The sequence below is a fragment of the Octopus sinensis genome, linkage group LG3, assembly GCF_006345805.1.
Source record: "Octopus sinensis linkage group LG3, ASM634580v1, whole genome shotgun sequence".
Taxonomy (NCBI): Eukaryota; Metazoa; Mollusca; class Cephalopoda; order Octopoda; family Octopodidae; genus Octopus; species Octopus sinensis.
Genome location: NC_042999.1, coordinates 54,163,033 through 54,183,032, shown reverse-complemented (window position 1 = coordinate 54,183,032; position 20,000 = coordinate 54,163,033). Strand labels below are relative to the sequence as shown.

Here is a 20,000-nt window from a genome sequence, read left to right as displayed (position 1 = left end):
GAGTGGTTGGCGTTAGGAAGGGCATCCAGCCGTAGAAACACTGCCAGATCAGACTGGGCCTGATGCAGCCTTCTGGCTTCACAGACCCCAGTTGAACCGTCCAACCCATGCTAGCATGGAAAGCGAACGCTAAATGATGATGATGATGATGATGATGATGATGATATATATATATATATATATACATATACAAGGCAAAAATTCAGAGATGTGTTGTTTAGGGACGGTGAGTATTTTCAGCCCGCTGTACATTTGTTATGAATATCCAATACCTCGACTAACAGGTTATGCATTTGTCTGCATTATTGCGAAACAAATTGTTCAGTTTTTTATTGAAAGTATTTCACATTGAATACGTGCCAGTTGCCTCATAAAATCTACAAACTTCTCTAGAATACAATGAACTACACACACACACACACACACACACACACACACACCACACACACACACACACACACACACGCACACTCACACACACACACACACACACACACACACACAGAGCGAATTTATTCTCATAGATGATTGCACAAACATAAATTAATTAGTAACTATCTCTAGGCACGGCGCTCTAGCCTAACAAGAAACTTTTCGATAAGGCTAAATCACATTATTGTGTCTTCGTTCAAATGGGTTGCAAATTGGAGTTTTGTGATCTATATTTACTAATGAATACACACACACACACACACACACACACACACACACACACACACACACACACACACATATACATATATATATATATATATATCCATGGGGTGATTACAATCAAAATAAGCAACAAGTATATCCGAGGTAATGTGGTACGATCGTTTCATGCTACTTCATTTTATTAAGCACTGTAAGCATTACATCAGTTTTAAAATGTCGAGCAATCCTCAGCCACCTTTAGAAATTTCCCAAACAAACAGACAATGCACATTCTTATCCCTATTTCGTTTGCCAACATTATAAAGAGGGTAGACATACAGACAGAGAGGTTGATTTCATTCTTAAGAACATGATAGTATTAAATCAACTCTCTGACTTATTTTGATTGTAATCACCCCATAGATTTATATGGATAATACATATATATATATATATATATATATATAATATATATATATATATATATATATATATATATATGTATGTATACATTCATACTTACACACATATCTATTCACAAAACACCTTTCTTTCCAAAACCCAAGGAAACAAATTCTACTCCAGATTTTGTTTTTCATCTAGCTCACATACTTATAAAATGTATGAATTTGCTATAAGGAATCATTCATGGTAAATGCTTGAAAGGACGCAAGCACTAAATAAATAGTTTTATCCAAAATCCAGATCCTTACTAAATTATTTTTCTTAATACATAAAATTTGTACAGCACTTCAAACAACTTATACATAGATATATATCATTCAACTTACAGTCAAAAAAAGGGTGAAAAAATTGGATGTTAATTTAATAACATCAATTTAAACACCAGTGGCCTAGCGCATAAAAGACTGAGATTCAGTAAATATTATTAATACACAACTATGAGAGAGAATCCACTATGTGGACGCTCTTACGCTAGATATAGATCCGAGCGTAAGAGCATCCACATAGTGGATTCTCTCTCATAGTTGTGTATTAATATCATTCAACTACGGTAGTAGTTGAATAATATTCTTAAGGCCGCAATTTATTCACACGCAGCATCTTTCAAAGCTGTTCGCTAATTCACTTCTTAACCAAATTGAAAACTGTTAACATTTTTGAAGAGAACTGGTCCCTAGCTCCATCATGACATAAAACAATTAAGATTTGATCCAGTAGGAAAAAGTCTACTTTAAAGTTTGTAGTAACGTTATAGGAGAGTAAGTAACGTCAACAATCAAGTTTAGGTCTAAATAACTTTTTTCATTTTAAAAGCAAAATATATTCATCTTAGCTTAACATTTTTGCTGATGTATATTGTGGACGTTTTACAAAGGAGAAATTGACAGTGACTGAGGTTTCGGTTAACGGATTATCAGAGAGTAGCTTACTTCATTGTTTCTGGTTTTATATAGCTTTGCCAATGTGTTCTTTTGTAGGTGGAATAATGTGAATGAGAGTCAAGTGTGATATAAGTATACAGAAAAATAACAGTGTAGGAATAGTGGATTCTTCCTACTATCAAACCAGAAAAAATCTCTCCACCATTTCTTTCTCCTCCATTCCTTTCTTCCAGCCCACTCTCTATAAGCGAACACTTTCGCCCGTACAGCCTTTCCTACACAACCACTTCGCCTTTCTACTTACGCAACATCTAATTCTCATTCATATGAAGACATCAACCCAAAATTATATAAAGTCAGAAAAAATTAAAGGGAACTAGAGCCTGTGTTTATGTATATGTACGAGGTGGTATCAAAAAGTTCCCAAACTAGTTCGGTAGTGTGCCAATAGATGGCAGCACGGCGTTGTGTGAGCATTGAGAACTCGCACTGACCCTCATGAGGCAGTGTGCCGAGTGACATCGCTGTGTTTACTTCACTGGTTGTGAAATTTGTGTTTTTGTGATCACGTGTATGCTGTAGTCTGCGATTTTTGTCATGGACAGGAAGTGGGGAAGAAAAAGCAAGCGTGAAATTTTGTTTTAAACTTGGGAAGTCTGCTACAGAGACATTGGACATGCTTTGGAAAGCTTACGGTGACGACGCAATGGATTGGAGGCAATGTTTCGAGCAGCACGGACGCTTCAAAAGCAGAAGAACGTCCCTGGAAGACGATGAGCAATCTGGAAGACTTGTCACGAGCGTCATCCCCGGGAATGTAGTATTGAGCATCGAGAACTCGTCGCCAAAAGGCCAGGCTGTCAATCAAGAGTTCTACTGCGACGTTTGGAAGCGGTTGAGGGGTGGGGGCGGAGATTTGACGAAAGCGACCGGATATGTGGGCACGAAGTACTGGATTCTTCACCGAGCTCTCCTCATTCGTGAGTTTTTCGCCGAAGACAACATGGTATCGCTTCGGCACCCGCCCTACTCGCCAGAAATTTGTACCCTGACGACTCCCATCTTCCCCCACAAGATGAAAATGCAGCTCAGAAGTCGCCGTTTTAACACCGTTGTCGAGATCCAGAGCGGATCGCAAAAAGTCCTCGACTCACTTACGGAAAACGACTTCCAGACCGGATTCCTGAATGGACGGAACGCTGAGATCGGTGTGCTGCTGCGCAACGTGACTATTTCGGAGGAGATGATGGTAAAATTTAATTACTCTTTTACTCTACTCTTTTACTTGTTTCAGTCATTTGACTGCGGCCATGCTGGAGCACCGCCTTTAGTCGAGCAAATCGACCCCGAGACTTATTCTTTGTAGGCCCAGTACTTATTCTATCGGTCTCTTTTTGCCGAACCGCTAAGTGACGGAGACGTAAACAGACCAGCATCGGTTGTCAAGCAATGCTAGAGGGACAAACAGACACACAAACACACACACACGCATATATATATATATATATATATATATATATATACATATATACGACGGGCTTCTTTCAGTTTCCGTCTACCAAATCCACTCACAAGGCATTGGTCGGCCCGAGGCTATAGCAGAAGACACTTGCCCAAGATGCCACGCAGTGGGACTGAACCCAGAACCATGTGGTTGGTAGGCAAGCTACTTACCACACAGCCACAATTAAATAAGTTATCTTGGTTTTTATTGCGCACACCTAAGTTTATGCAATGTGGAACTGAGTCAAATAGTTATTAAGTATATGTGTCTCCTTGAGTGTGTGTGTATATGTGTGTATTTGTACCCAACCCCCACGCACGCACGCACACACACACACGCACACACACACATCCCACACGATTTCATTTTTAAAATTCCTTGCTGCACCAGTAGCGTTCCCTTCACTATACTTTCAGTTCAGCTTTCTTCTTTATATGATATTCCTTAAGCTGTTATAGCTCTCTTTTCTCCAAACACTCATACAATATAATAAGAGAGGCATTAAATGAACGATAATAAAATGTTAACGTTTTCATTACGACCTGTCAAACGTCAAACAAAAGGTTTGTTCGCAAATAAAACTTGCAAATTTTTCTCATGTTTGGAGTAAATTGTATAAGGGTAAATTCTAAAGTATAAGACCATAAAGTGTAAATGTAATAAAATCTAAACTGAAATGAATGTTTGAGGCTTAGATAAAGTAATAAATGGATTTAAAATCTATTCTTTTGGCTTATGTTGAACATATATGATAGGGCGTCGCAACTAATATGCAAACAAATATAAATATAAATATAGATATAAATATAAATATGTATATGTATATATATATATATATACATATATATATATATATATATATATATATATTATATATATATATATATATATATATATATATATGTATGTATGTATGTATGTATGTATATATGTGTACGAGTGAGTAAACAAACGAATGTAACAATCAACATGTTTGGTAGGTGTTACATATTTAATAACATTTTGACTCAGCTGTGCACAACTTAAAGTTTCGTGGACGCATAGGATGGGTGCATCTCACTATGAAGGGAATGATAAATTTTTCGAAGAAATTCAAGATGGTTTCTAGGTGTTAGGCCTATGTATTTACATATATATTTGCACGTATGTCTATGTATGTATGTATGTATGTATGTATGTATGTATGTATGTATGTATGTATGTATGTATGTATGTATGTATGTATGTATGTATGTATGCATGTATGTATGTATGTATGTATGTATGTATGTATGTATGTATGTATGTATGTGTATATATGTATGTACAAAAACAGAAAACAATCAACCATTCAAAATTTGAAATATCAAATAGATTATGGGATGGAGGTATCAGTTTACTCAACGTAGCCGCCCTCAGCTTCCCCCAAGGCCTCATGATGGCTCCGCACCTTGACGCATGCGTTCTTCACTGTGTCCCTGAGAACGGATTATTATGATGATGATGATGATGATGACGGTAGTCTAATTTTTACCGGCTGTGCAAGAAGTTTGCCTCGCAACCAGACGAATCCGGGTTTAGTCCCACTGCATGACACCTTGGGCTAATGCCTTCTAGTATATATTTCTTTATTGCTCACAAGGGGCTAAACATAGAGGGGACAAACAAGGACAGAGAAACGGATTAAGTCAATTACATCGACCCCAGTGCGAAATTGGTACTTTATTTATCGACCCCGAAAGGATGAAAGGCAAAGTCGACCTCGACGGAATTTGAACTCAGAACGTAACGGCAGACGAAATACCGCTAAGCATTTCGCCCGGCGCGCAAACGTTTCTGCCAGCTCACCGCCTTTATGTATAATGCCTTCTAGTATAACCCCGGGCCCACCAAAGCCTTGTGACTGTATTTGGTAGATGGAATCTGAGAGAAGCCTGTGTGTGTGTTTGTGAATGTGTGTCCCCACCCACCCAGCCACAGCTTGACAACCTGTGTTGATGTGTTTACATTCCCGCAACTTAGCGGTTCGACTAAAGAGACCAACAGAACAAGTTCTAGTCTTGAAAAAGTAAATACATAGGTCGGTTTATTCGATGAAAAACTTTTCAAGATAGTACCCCAGCATTGCTGCTGTTTAACGACTGAAACAAGGAAAAGATAAAAACATCCTCTCATATTTTTAAAGATAAGCTAATATTTTGTATTTATCTTTGTCCTACTCTCTTAAGTTCAGTGGATTTATATTTCCCTTCACTTACTCACCCCGTTCCCCATATCACATTCCTCACATATTCCGATAATTATATCTTGTCAAACAATTAATGTAGAATAATAGTTAAAACCTTGTTGATTGATAGCTTGATGAACGGGTCATCCCTTATTCAGTTTGGTTCTGTGGCGGATATTGCTTAAAACTGAGTCTCATGTTACGTATTTGAGTCCAATTAAACATCTTGGGTGTGGTATATAAAAATATGGTTGGCATGTATCTTATATTAAACATCCAGAAGTGATCTATATATATGCATACATACATACATACATAGACATACATTATACAGTTGTATATATATATATAGATATGTATATGTATGTATATATATATATATATTTATATGTATATGTATGTATGTATATGTATGTATATATATATATATATGTATATACATATATAGAGATAGATAAAACTTACTTAGAAGTGGATGCGTGCGTTCTATCATATAATAACAAAGTAATAGATGAAACATATGCATATATACATACATATATGTACGTACCTACATCTACATGTATATATACATGCATATATGGGTACAGGACACCAAAAAAAACCTCGAACACAATAAGAAACGAAAACATAAACACAAAATCAAAAGAAATGGACATTTTTCTTAAACAACGAAAAAACAGAGTACAAGAGATACAACACAAGGAATATATATATATATATATATATATATATATATGTAATGGCCGTCCACTCGTGACCGAGGAAGACCATTGCTGACCTTCAGGAATATTGTGCGCTCTAAGACTAACTTATATTTTGCATTTGCGGCTCCGTTTGTGGCTAATGAGCCCTGCTCTTGACAAACATACAGGACTGCAAACATTGCAGATGAAGCTTTCCCAATTCACTACACCAGCAGTGTGCTTTCGAGCAGCACGCTTAACTTCTTCATACTGAATACGTGCTCTCTCAAAAGTGTCAACCCCTCCTTAACCTGCTTTCTCCATCTGTGGCGATAACAGGCATTGTTCTTCCACTCAGTGTCCTGCATATCACAGGCCTTTAATGAGGACTTTACACAGTCCTTAAATCGCATCCTTGGTTTCTGCCAGGGTCTCTTTCCATTCACAAGTCCCTCATATAACAAAGGATCCTGCTATCCTTTATTCTTATAAGGTGCCCAGTCCAACGTAACTGGTGCTTGTGCACCATCGCCTCAATACTCAAGCTATCAGCTGTCCTCAAAACCTGTGTGTCTGGAGGTTTTAAGGTCCAGCCCACATTCAGAATGTGTCTGAGACATTTCTGATACATTTCTGAGACATTTCTGATGAAAGCTTTCAAGCACCCTTGCATGACATTTGTAAAGGGTCCATGTTTCCCATGAGTAAAAGAGCGATGTCAGTACACATGCACGGTACACAGCAATTTTTGTTTGCCTTGTGATGCAGGGACCAGATATGAGACTGAAGAGACCGGAAGGAATGAATTGCTCTCTGCAGCCTGAAAAATATTTCATCGCACTGGGAGCAAGTACGGTTGAGTGTGCTACCCAGGTAGACAAACTTGTTTACCACTTTCAGAATTGTTCCTTCAACCAAGATAGCTGGTTCCACATATGGATTTCCTGGTGCAGGCTGCAAAATTAAATCAGTCTTGTCCAGACTAATGCTGAGTCCAAATGCCTTGCATGAAGCAGAAATATAAGTCATAAGTATTTGCATGTCATCCCCTGTATGAGTGACTAAATCACAGTCATCTGCATAAAGGAGGTCACGAATAAGAGACTGGAAAACTTTTGAATTGGCAGCAAATCGGGACAGATTAAAGAGGCGGCCAGAAGATCGATACCTGACATATATTCCTTGAGAGCTAACCTTAGAAAAAGCATGAGTAAAAGCAGCAGCAAAGTACAAAGAAAAGGGAGTTGGGGCAAGGATGTCACCCTGCTTGACACCATTTTCTACAGGAATGGGTCCTGCCATGCCACCACAGCATTGACCCAAGCCTCCATCCCATCATGAAATGATTTAATTATAGATATAAAGTGATCTGGACATCCAAGTTTGTCAAGTTTTTTCCACAGAAAGGCCCCTATTCACAGTATCAAAGGCCTTCATTAAATCAATGAATACCTGAACAAGATCCATATTCTGCTCATAGCACTTCTGCATCTGTCTTGCTGGAAAAATCATATCCATTGTCTAGCTCCTTTTCCTTTATAGAGAGGAAGAATGATTGCATCCTTTCAGTCCTTAGGTATTTCACCATCCCTCCAGACTGCACAATAGTTCATGAAGGGACTGTATGATGTAATCATCGCCAAATTGCAAGAACTCATCCCAAATTCCATCCCTTCCAGGTGCCCTACAAAAATTCAGTTTAATTATTGGTGTCATTATTTCATCTATTGAGGGCGTGGAATTTAAAGAGCCAATGCTAGGTCTTTATAGCATAGTATTAATCACCGTTTCATCCACAAATGACTCATGGTTTAGGAGTTCAGAGAAGTGTTCGATACAGCGACCTGTGATTTCTGTTGATTTAGTAAATAGAGTGGAAGGGAGCTGATGTGGGAGTTCTTAGGCCCATAAACTTGCTTCAAAAGATGGTAAAGCTCCTTGCTGTCATTTGAATCAGCAGCAGTCTGAACATCTGGAGCAAGATTCTCCCACCAAGCGTTTTGCATCTTCCTGAGAGATCGCTGCGGTAGTGATTTTAAACTGCTGTAGTGGGCAAATGCTAGATTTCGCTGTACAACAGAAAGTCCTCTGTGCAGTAATACATTGTGGCCATGGAGCTTCACAACCAATCGTCACTGAACTTCAGCATCATTTTCATCAAACGAGTCTCTGTGTCTGGCAGTAGCGTATCCCAGTGTCTCAGCAGCACATTGAAGAACCTGGTCTCGAAAAATCTTCCCATACTGTAGTATTTTCAATGCTAGACAAGCGAGTCTGAAGCTCTTTCCTCACCACAGCATCATATATCTTGTGGACATTCAGATGCCGAGGAAAGCTGACAAGCCTTCTCTCTTTCACTCTAATCATCATCCGGAACTTTACTCGCACCAGACTGTGGTTTGTCCAGCATTCCGATCCATGAAAGGACTTGACATTACAAATGTCATAGATGTCACGCTTGCGGATGATGACATAATCCGGCAAGTGCCAAACTTTAGACCTTGGATCCAGGTTGTTGTGTGATCACCTTTGTGCATAAAATGAGTGCTTGTCATGTAAAGTCCATGTTCATTGCAAAGCTCCAGCAGCATGAGATCATTGCTTTTCATTTTCCCTACTCGATGCAGAGAAGTAGCGAGTTGAACCCATATGTATTAGAGAGGGCATGCCATACAAGACGTCGTAAATGGCGAAGAAAGGATTTTAACAAACATAACTCTTTGATTGACTAACCGAATGATTAATTAAACTATCGATTAGTTAAGCGGTTAAAAAATTGACCAATTGACGAGTAAGAAAGAACTAAAATTGGGCCAGATCGTGTTCTTTTGAACCCCATTCCATGAAACATTATATGTGTGCGTGTGTGTGTGTGCACAAACAGACAGATAGACAGACAGACAGATAGCTAGCTAGCTAGATAGATAGGTATTAGTTAAGATAGATTTAACATTCTGAATTGTTATGTTAGGTAGACAAGATAGATTAACCACCCTGAAGCGATAAGCTCAATATTTAGTTATCGATATTTTGTCATCATTTACAATATGTATGAATACGAAAGTCTCTCCTAATTACTGGTAATTCCACCGATTTACCTGGTTAATCGCTGATTAAAACTAAATTTATTCTCGTATCTTGATTCTCAACCAGACAACATACACAGCAGAAATACATTTACTTGCCTTGGTTTGCTTATCTGCATTGAAATGTTTGCAATGAGATGAGCAACAAAATAAAGGAAAAAAAAACTGTTCGAAATTACCACCTTAGGGGTTCACGAATAGCTCCTATTGATCTACATATTCATGGGATTGTTTATAATTAGTTTAAAAATTTAGGGACTTGTCAGTCCTCAATGGAATCTTAAAACTCAGAGGGGCAGTTACTTGGTTTCCATGGCGTATAAATGACCGAAGCCCTAGTATTCCTTCTGAACGAGGCACAAGTCCATCGAACGGTTACACATTTACAAGTGAGGGAACAGAAACAACAGGATATGAAGTGTTTCGCTCCAAAACACAACACGCCGTCCAGTCTGACGAGCGAAACTACGATCCTGAGCGTAACACCCTAAGCATTAACTCACTTAAGGACTTGTAATTGTTTTTTCGTGGGCATAAAAAGACGAGATAATGGTTAGAGACCACTTTTGAAGTTTGAATCAAATATCGGAAACCCAATTGATTTGTGTGATATATAAAACCATGTGGTTTGCGCTAGGTCTCATTGGAATTGGCTGAACCTAATACCCATACCCCCACCACACACATAGAGCCACATTCTCTCATAAACATATACACACATGCAACAATAGATTCACACACACACACACACACAAACACACACACACACACACACACACACACACAAACCAAAAATACACAAACTTATAACCTTCCTTCGTACCTGATGGTGAACTTGGTTGAATGTAAACAGGAAAGTTTAATAGAGACTAGCAGTATTGCCCGGCTCAACTTGGATTTCAGGGGAGAGTTTCAGGGAGTCGCTGGCGATGTATCGTGATGATCAAAAATCCAGCCTGCTAAAATTTGGTTAAAGTGATTCATACTGCGGACTCAACGCAAAATGGTCACATTTAATTCAAAGCGTTAAAAATGTTATGAAAACAATTGATATGTGTTCACAAAGTCCAAACGATTAATAAGAAAAAACCCTCCAGGCTACATCCCGAAAATTCATTTCTTTGCCGAATTTCTACAATGTTTACGGCGATTCGTTTTTATATCTTGATTTTTTATTTTTCATGCAATTTACGCATGCTTGCACGCGTGGTGAACACAGTTCACGTCAAACAGCTGACTGAGTAAAGTTCACTATTCAATGCATGGGATAAGGCCTAAACAAACACATTATTGATTTTTGCACTTGCGAGATGAATTTCGGAACAGAAATAGCGCAGTTCAATTTTCATTCGCCTAAACTTTAAGTGACCCATTTTTGGTGGTTCTACGATTTGTTGGCTTGGAGGAGATGTGCCAGGAAGTTAAACACACAGACACACACAGATACACACACAGGCACACAAGTTGAGTTTTTTATATATAGATTTACTTAGTGTGAACTGAGTAGAGTTAGTATTAAAACGGTCAGCAGGGGTAGAGAAAACCATAACGACTGAGCAGTGGAAGTAAGGAGGTAAAGAATCTTGTAGGAAATTTGACACTGGGTAAGTGCCGCCCAGTTTGTAGTGAGGAGGTGGAGGTCACTTTCTCCTAACGTTGTAAATTTTACTCCCCACTCACGGAGTGTTACAGCTATCAGTGAAACATTTGGTAGACTTCCTGTTGGTGAGTTTATATTGTTGGGAGCAGTGAAGGTGCATAGTTTAGTAGTCAGGGAATTCAGCTGACGACTGCAAGGTAAGATCGATTTCCGACTGGGTGTTGTTCCCTTGGGTAAGACACTTAATACATCACGTTGCTCCAGTCCCCTTCAGCTGGCAAAAATGAATTGTACTTGTTTTTCAAAGGGCTAGCCTTGCCACATTCCGTGTCACGCTGAATCTCCCTGAGAACTACTTTAAGAAGACTTGTGTCCATGGAGTACTCATTCCTTTTCGGGTTCATTTCACGAGCATCATGTTCCGTTGATCGGATCAACTGGAGAGCATCGTCGTAAACGATGGAGAGCCAGGCTATGGAGGAGCAGGCTCTGACCTAACTTTTTTCTAATGGGTTAGTGGGGGAAACACATCTGCTGTCAGGGACAGATAGCAGGGTATGGATAAAACCGGTTGAGTACCGACCAGTAGGAAGATATGAAGGGCCACAGCGTTTGATAAATGGGGGTGGTGTTGTGCAATATATAAATGTGCAGCGGGTTGTCGTGATATAGTAGTGAATTGACAGTTATGATCTGGTATGTGTGTGTCTGTGTGTGTTTGCGTGTGTGTGTGTGTGTGTGTGTGTGTGTGTGTGTGTGTGTGTGTGTGTGTGTGTGTGTGTGTGTATGTGTGTGTGTGTGACTGTATACGTGTACCCCACCACCGCTTGATAACCGGTGTTGGTTTGTTTATGTCTCGTAACAGCGGCAAAAGAACCCGAAAGAATAAGTACCAGCCTCCACCCCACAAGAACTACTAGGGTCGATTCATTCGACTAAAGATTTTTCAAGGCTGTACCCCAGCATAATCGCAGTCTAATGCCCGAAACAAGCGAAAGATAAAAGATATTGTCTGAATCCCAAATATTCAACGTTTAATTTAATTTATTCTGAACTGTATTTTTGTTTTTTGTTTTTTGTAGGAAAACCAGGGAATTACATCTGGTGACCACTGCTACTGGCCGCTGGCTGTGACTTGCGTACCCTTTCAGGACGAAGATATGTATTAGGTTTGTGGCTCTTGTCATTCTTTCAGCAAAATTGCTTCCTCTTCAGTTTTTGCCAATAATAAAAGGGAAAAATGTCCTCTGCAAATTTAAATATCGCGGAGGGTCTTGCTTGAAAGATAACCCTGTAGCTGGAGCTGTAGCACTAAGCCAGTTTGTCTGTGACTTTGATGTCTGGAATTTCTGGTGTGGAATTACTGGTATGGAATTACTTGGAATTACTGTGTGGTATCTTAGGCAAGTGCCATTTTCTATAGTCTTGGGTCGACCTCCTGCTTGTGAGCAAATTGGGTTGTGAGAGACCGTCAGTTTGATTGCAGAACCATAATTTAAAAGACCTCGCTTTGCTACTCACTGTCACACTAGTTCTGTCTGAGAATCCCATTAAGGGTCCACATATCTGTGGAATACTCAGCCATTTATATGTTGATTCAGAAGCAGGGAACGTCCAACCGCATCTGGCATTGTTAAATCATTCCTGTTTTGTTTCGATCTAAAACTTCCCCTAATTAAGGTGGTCCTATGACGATACATCTCCATCGCTACACCACCAGAGGGACAGCTGCTATTAAGAGTTACTAGGGGGTTGAAATAACAGCCAAATGTCCCTCAAAGTCACAGCTGAACATCGTAAAGGAGAAAAATTGGACAGGGTGGTTTTGATTTCCAAGTACATAGGGAAAAAAACTGCGACGGTCACTGCTGGAATGCCTTCCCGTCCATCAGTAATCTGACACTAGACTCAAAATACACATGCGCTGTGAATTACAATGCCGAACTATATCAATGCACACGTATATACACATACCCACATACAAGCACCTTTGTATATATTTTACTAACACGCACATATATTTATATACATACATATATACATACATATATATGAAATACACACACACGTACACATACACATACGCTCACACACACACACACAAGTTATATACATCTAATGTCACTTTCAATTTATGAGATAGGTTGACATATGTTATTGTTAGTTTTTGATCTCTCTTTTCATTGTTATATACACTAGGACACCACCCTCCAGGTAGTATTCACATTGCATTTATAAGGTATGTGTTTGTATACCGTGTTACAGTGCATGCAGGTTAGCTTTGCCAGGTGTGCACTTGCCTAGCTATTGAAGGTAGATAGTTAAGGATTAGTGAAATACGAAAGAGAGAAAGAGAGAGAGAGAAAGAGAGAGAGAGAGAGAGAGAGAGAGAGTATTAAAATTGGCGTAATATCTTTGAAACATTTATGAGAACCGTCTGTTTGACCTTAATGAGAGGGAGAAACTATATCATTTATACCTAGTAGTGGGAGTAGTAGTAATAATGGTGGTGGCGGCGGTGGTGGTGGTGGTAGTAGTAGTAAATGCAGATGGGAAGAGTGTGAAGGTAGAGAATGAGAAAATCGAAAGTTATGAAGAGCAATCGTTCGAAGTGGAGCGTATAACCATACAATCTTGAAAGTGAGTTTGACAGCCATCGTGTTTGGTGCATTTGAAAGCATCTCAAAAGAACGCAGACACCTGGCATGACAAGTTGAAACTACAAGACAGCACTGGAAGTATACTGCGGAAAGTACAATTGTCGAGGAAACTGTTTGCTACTCGAAACTGCAGGAAGGAGCTGAGATATGACAAAGATAACATACAAGGACATTGAACATTACAAAATTGGCACTCCTCCTGCTTACAGGTATGAACATCATCCTGAGCCAGTTGTCGAAGGTAAAGATGTCACTACCCTCTGGGATTTTCCAGTCAACACCGACAGAACGATCCAGGTTAATCGACCAGACATAGTCATTAAGGAAAGGAAGAAAATACTTGTAGACTACTTGATGTATGTATTGCCACTGATAAAAATATATCTGTCAAGGAATTTGACAAATAAAGTAAATGTAAGGACCTGGATATTGAAATACAAAAGAAGTGGTATCTCAAAGCGAGAACTGTTCCTGTTATTGCGGGTACCCTAGGTATGATAAAAAAAGGGGTGTTAGAAACATCTAGATAAGATCCCAGGAGAACCATGTCTCAGAGAAATCCAAAATATTGTGCTCATATATATACTGCCCATATTCTTAGAAAAGCCCTATCAATTTAAATGTTTGTGTTCTATTACATGAAGGTATTTCGCTACTTCCCCTGTAAATTCCCTTCCCCAAGCTTTCAGTCATACTGTAACATATATCTCTTATCCTTCACTCACCTTAGGACGCTGGGTGTATAACAAACATGCAGATTTAAAGTAAATAATAATAATGATGATGATGATAATAATAATAATAGTAGTAGTAGTAGTAGTAGTAGTAGTAGTAGTAGTAGTAGTAGTAGTAACAACAACAACAACAACAACAACAACAACAACAATAATAATAATAATAATAATAATAATAATAATAATAATAATAATGGTGATTTTCTTTTATTGGACACAAGGGCTGAACACAAAACGAATAGGAACAAAACAACACAAAGACAAGTGAGGTTTGAAACAATGTCGGGTATAAAATATATAACAGTAGCGGCTTCAAATTTTGTCACAAGGGCAGCAATTTTGGGGGAGGGGATGGGTTGATCCCATCGACTCCAGTACATGACTGGTACTTATTTTATCGACCCCGGAAGAATGAAAGGCAAAATCGACCTCGTCGGAATTTGAACTCAGAACGTAGTGCCAGACGAAATACTGCTAAGCATTTCTCCCGGAGTGCTAACGATCCTGCCAGCTCGCTGCCTTACAATCAATAACAATTAACAATACAATTAAACAATAAAATTCCCAAAAGGGGCAGGTCCTCACAGGGGCAATAGAAGAACCCCACACATCCTGGTTACTCTGATCACCAGGTGCACCTCGGCAGGCGCCCTTCTCCTCAACCCCTCCGGTTCACTAGCGAATGTTTAGAGTAGTCCCATTCACAAGGGCCATTCTCGCCACACTCACCCACATTTCAACAAAATTACTATCGGGTTGGGGTGAGGTGGGGGAACATCCCTCTCCACTCTCGCTTTCCTTTTCAAGTGGAACTTGAAAAGTCGATGAGTGCTTGGCCGAAGTGGAAATTTTGTCCTCAGTCCTTTCAGTCTCGTCCACCCCACTACCTCTTTCGCCATAGTCACCAGACAGAGGAAAACTGCCTTTTCTTCTCGGCCAAAAGAAGGCGCTGGAGCGAGCTTCATGATCGACTCAGCTGATAACCGGATCCGTCCTACACGCGACGACAGCTGTTCGACAAAGCTCCACAAGTCACTAATGCCCGAGCACTGAACGAGTGCATGCAGGACGGTTGCATCACCCTGCACACATCTCGGACAGGTCCGTCTGACAGCACTTCCGTGTCTGAAGAGCTTGTCTCGAACAGGTAGAGCTCCCTAAGACCTGTGGTGTTCTTTGTCTGCAGTGGCATCATCTTGATTGCAAAAGAAATCTCTTATGAAAGATGTTTCTTCAAAGATCTTTGCTTCAACTAAGTTTGAATTATAATATTTTATGCTGGGCGGAGAGATTGCAGAATGGGTTGCACGCCGGGAAATATGCTTAGCAGTATTTTAGTCCGCCATTACGTTCTGATTTCAAATTCCACTACGGTTGACTTTGCCTTTGAGGGTCGATAAAATAGGTCTCATTCATGTACTGGGGTCGATGGGATCGACTTACCTCCTCTTCTCCAAAATTGCTGGCCTTGTGCCAATATTTGAAGCTTGTTTTCTGGCTTGACATTTTTCATTAGCCTGTACTTACATAATCTATATACCATTTAATTGATTTGGATTTAATTAGATGTAACTAACCACGAAAATATTTATTAATGAGAAATGATAACACTTCTAACGTATTGACTTTACATTTAAATTTTTTTTTTTTCCTGATTTATTTTAGTAAATAATTGAACGGGATCGAAAATGCTTTCGGAACCGAAAGAAAAACCGGAGAGCAGCGAAGAAATCCCTATGACAGAGAAATCATCGGTACCGGAAAGTCAGAAGAATATATTGACAGAACTCGTCCGTCCTGGGCCTGATGGTAGAGTCTTATATTTAACATTATGTTTTCACCCTCCACAGAATGTCATGGTATTGTTCAAGTCAGTTGTTTTATCTACATGTGTCCTGGTTGTTATATTAAATAGCATTGGTTGATGCATCATTGAATATCTTAGTAGGACGGATTGCATTGGTCCGCTAGTACTTGGTTAGTCCACGTCACTCTGTAAGGAGTATAGGACCGGTTTCCTAGTATCTCTGGTGTAAATATATTCTTTCCTGGACGGGACGTCGGTCCATTGCAGAATTTTTCACTTTTACCGGCAACGTCAAATAAAGTGTTGTGCTCAAGAACATAACACATCGCTCGATTCAGGAATCGAAAGCACAATTAGAATTGGTCCACCAATTGATTTTGTCGACAGTATCATTTCGTGGAGCTAAGATGGCTCGCTCACAGAGCCATTGACTGTTACTAAAGTTTTGTGCAATGTTTGGGAGCACATAAATTACGAGATCATTGACAGTTGGTACCATCTCACTCCAGGGTAGCCGGTGTTGTTGCATTTGGTTGGCATATGGTAGTTACCCATTCTCTATCTTCAGAAGCTGGTTTGAAAACAGCCTGGCTGTTTGATTACTAAATAATTAGGCCCTCATGTTAACTGTCAGGTGCAGTTTAGTCACTTGCCTCCCCTGATAGGATTACTCGAGACAAGCCTGTAGTTGATCTGCTTTTGTACCTTTTGGGATCACAGGAAGGGTTTGTCTGAAATTCTCAGCCAAAACTACAGTGATGCCACCCATGAGAATGTCCCTTCCTCTCAAATCTCTTAGGCTACGGTCAACAGCCTCAAGTGTTCCCCGATGAGACATGGTGTTTTCATCCCAGACAATCAAGCGCGTCTGTTGCAAGGCCTTGCCTTTGCTGATGTCTTAGAAACGTTGCAAATTGGAGTCTCTGTGCTAACTAAATTCAAGGGAAACTTGAAAGTAGAATGAGCTGTTCTTTCACCTGTCAAGAGAGTAGCTGCTTTTCCAGAAGACGCTACCGCCATTGCAATGCACCCATCTAGACGGACTTTTGCTAACAAACGGTTGATCAAAAATGTCTTGCCGGTATCCCAGGTGCATCCAAAAAGAACAGGCCTCCCTTTTCCTCCTAAGTCATTTGAATGATGCAATTGTAAGCTGTCCGTTGTTCAATCAAAAGCTTTGGCTCAATCTCAGTTACATACTCATTGGGATTGTTCATGTTATAGGATGTCTCCCTTAAAACTTCCTAATCTGTTATGGACTGATCTATTATTGTATCTGGCAAGCCATACTCCTGCAAAGGTTTTCTTCTAAGCTGAAGGATTTTGTCTTCAAGAAGTAGAGTCTCATGAATTAATGGAGGAGGTCACGGCCCTGCAGAAGATTGCTTGGATTTGAAGGACGGATTGGATTGTCCATGCACTTTAAAAGTTGGCATAAATCCAGGGTCTACAAAATTATTTGCTCCAAACGGCGTCATTTGGAAGGCTGAGCTGTACAGTTGGATCGTGTCTAGGAAACCTCTAGAATTGGGTACATTACCTTTCAGTTAATCCTTGAGAGCTGTGGAGGAGGTTGAAGCAAGGGTAGTGTCACCTTGCTATTGGAGCAGCACATCACAGAAGTGTCAGCAAGAAATCTCCTCGCACCGCTGTGGGTACACGAAACAGATAGGTCCCTAATCAATACTACGAATAAATACTACCAATAGATCAAGAACATATTATTATTATTTCCCAGGTCAAATTATTCATGTACCCCAAGTATAGCACAGATTGATCCAGAGGTTTGGCCGTACATAGAGGACACATACACACAGATAACGTATTTTATATAGTAAGATATACACAGAGCTTACTCTAAGTACACAAAACTCTCTTAAAACAGGGAAAGACAGATCTCACTCTGAGTACCATGATACTGGACTCACTTGCCTTGTATTAAAATGATTTTATCTATTTTCTGTTCTGCTATCTTTGTAACTCCACTGTGTCACACGGTGTTTCTATTGTCCCTGTTACTCCATTGCAGTAGTGTCTTCGTTGTCGCTGTTACTCCTTTCATTATCTCTCTATCTTTCATTCAATCCCTTCATTATCTCTGTAACTCTAACATTTCATATGCGATGTTTTTTTTTAACTCTCTGATCCCATTCTTGCACACAGTTCCGAAGATTTGTTCCTGTCGTTGGGTTTTCTGCTACTTCAGCTGTGTGGCTATGATGTTTGTGTATGCAGTCAGAGTAGATATAAGTGTGGCCATTGTCTGCATGGTGAGAAAGAAATATAAAAATGACAGTATGCATTCAAACGACTCCGAATGTCAATTACCTACAAAAGATCATACGGAACATGTAAGTCCTTATTTTATTAAAAAAATTTCATTTGCATGTTTTTGTCTTGGGAGGGTCATTACGCTGATAACAACAACATACGCACACGTTCAATTTCACTTCTTCATTGTTAGTTAAGTGGCTAAATATCTAACCAACTAACAAATCGATCGTTTGTTTAGTGAGTAGGTTAAATAATCAATCAATTGTTTGTTTGTGAAAGTCCTTTCGTCATTATTTGCGACCTTCGCAGTGACTTGTCACCTCTCCGTAAGGTCTGCTCCGTCCGAGAATTGGTCTTATACCTGAGTGTATATATGCTTGTATTTCTGTATGCAAATGTGTTTTTGCTCATTTTACTTGTATGTTTACTTGTCTATCCTTTAGTCCGGGAATTAACTCGAGCCCTCTTCTTCTCATTTCACACTGGGCATATTCTCGATAACTGTCCCCAAAGAAATCAAACTTTATAAACAGTTAAACAAAGAACAGACTTCGTCAATTAGGAGCTAGTTGAGAGTTCGAATGCCGTTGAAGACTTTCTGAAAAATGTCATTAAATGTGGGATGGTTCATTGTGGCTGCGATCAAAAAGAACAAGTTGCTGAAATGTGAAGATTTTTTTTAAAGAGAAAGGACGTTCTATATAATGAGTGTATTTGATGTGGTCAAAGAATTGACAACTTTACCTGGATGGTCTGAGATATTCGAGAAAGGATGTGCGAAAGAAGAGGCCTCACGCACGAACGAACCAAATTCTAAGGGCATTACCGCGTCAACGGACTTGTTTAGACGTCTCTCATTATCTGTGACGTTTTGGCAAGGAATGACATGTTTGATCACAGGCCTCTCTTATCAGGCCACCGTACGGTTAAACAACTCTATATTTCATAATTCTATTAAAAATGATACAGAGAATATGTAATTGTTATTATTTAGCCCCAGTTCAGTATCCATTGACCACATCTATGATCAAGAAATTTTCCCGCCAAAATTAACCTATATTTCTTTGAAGCATAGTGTATCTAGGATTACATTATTTGATATGCACATTTCTTTTTTTTTTTTAGAAAAAAAAGAAAAAAATCGACTGTGATTTGATGAAGATTTGGTTGTTAATTCTAACAACCCTGCAGTGGCGCCTCCATTTGATATATGTACTGGATTTTATTCTAATGTTTTGTTTTTGTTTTCTGATAGCAAGCAGAATTTGAATGGCCTGAAGCCCTTGTTGCCAATGTACTCGGAGGATTCTTCTACGGCTACACAATCTCTAATATCCCTGGAGGTATACTTGCAGATAAATTCGGTGGCAAAAGAGTATTCGGTACGGCGTTGATGTTGGCCGGCATTCTTACAATACTACACCCAGCTGTTACACGCGTCAGCGGTTATTTAACTTTAGC

At 39.5% G+C, this 20,000-nt stretch overlaps 1 protein-coding gene across 1 annotated transcript in view; it reads left to right on the top strand.

The window, feature by feature from the left end:
• The window catches only part of LOC115209052 (sialin), a 69,306-nt gene that overhangs the window by 4,786 nt on the left and 44,520 nt on the right, over positions 1–20,000 (top strand). Inside the window, exons 2-5 of the mRNA XM_029777125.2 lie at positions 12,147–12,233; positions 16,124–16,267; positions 18,429–18,616; positions 19,795–20,000. The exon at positions 19,795–20,000 is cut by the window's right edge and continues 28 nt beyond it. Of these exons, the coding sequence (XP_029632985.1) occupies positions 16,147–16,267; positions 18,429–18,616; positions 19,795–20,000 (515 nt within the window). The 5' untranslated portion in view covers positions 12,147–12,233; positions 16,124–16,146. The remainder of the gene's footprint in view (positions 1–12,146; positions 12,234–16,123; positions 16,268–18,428; positions 18,617–19,794) is intronic.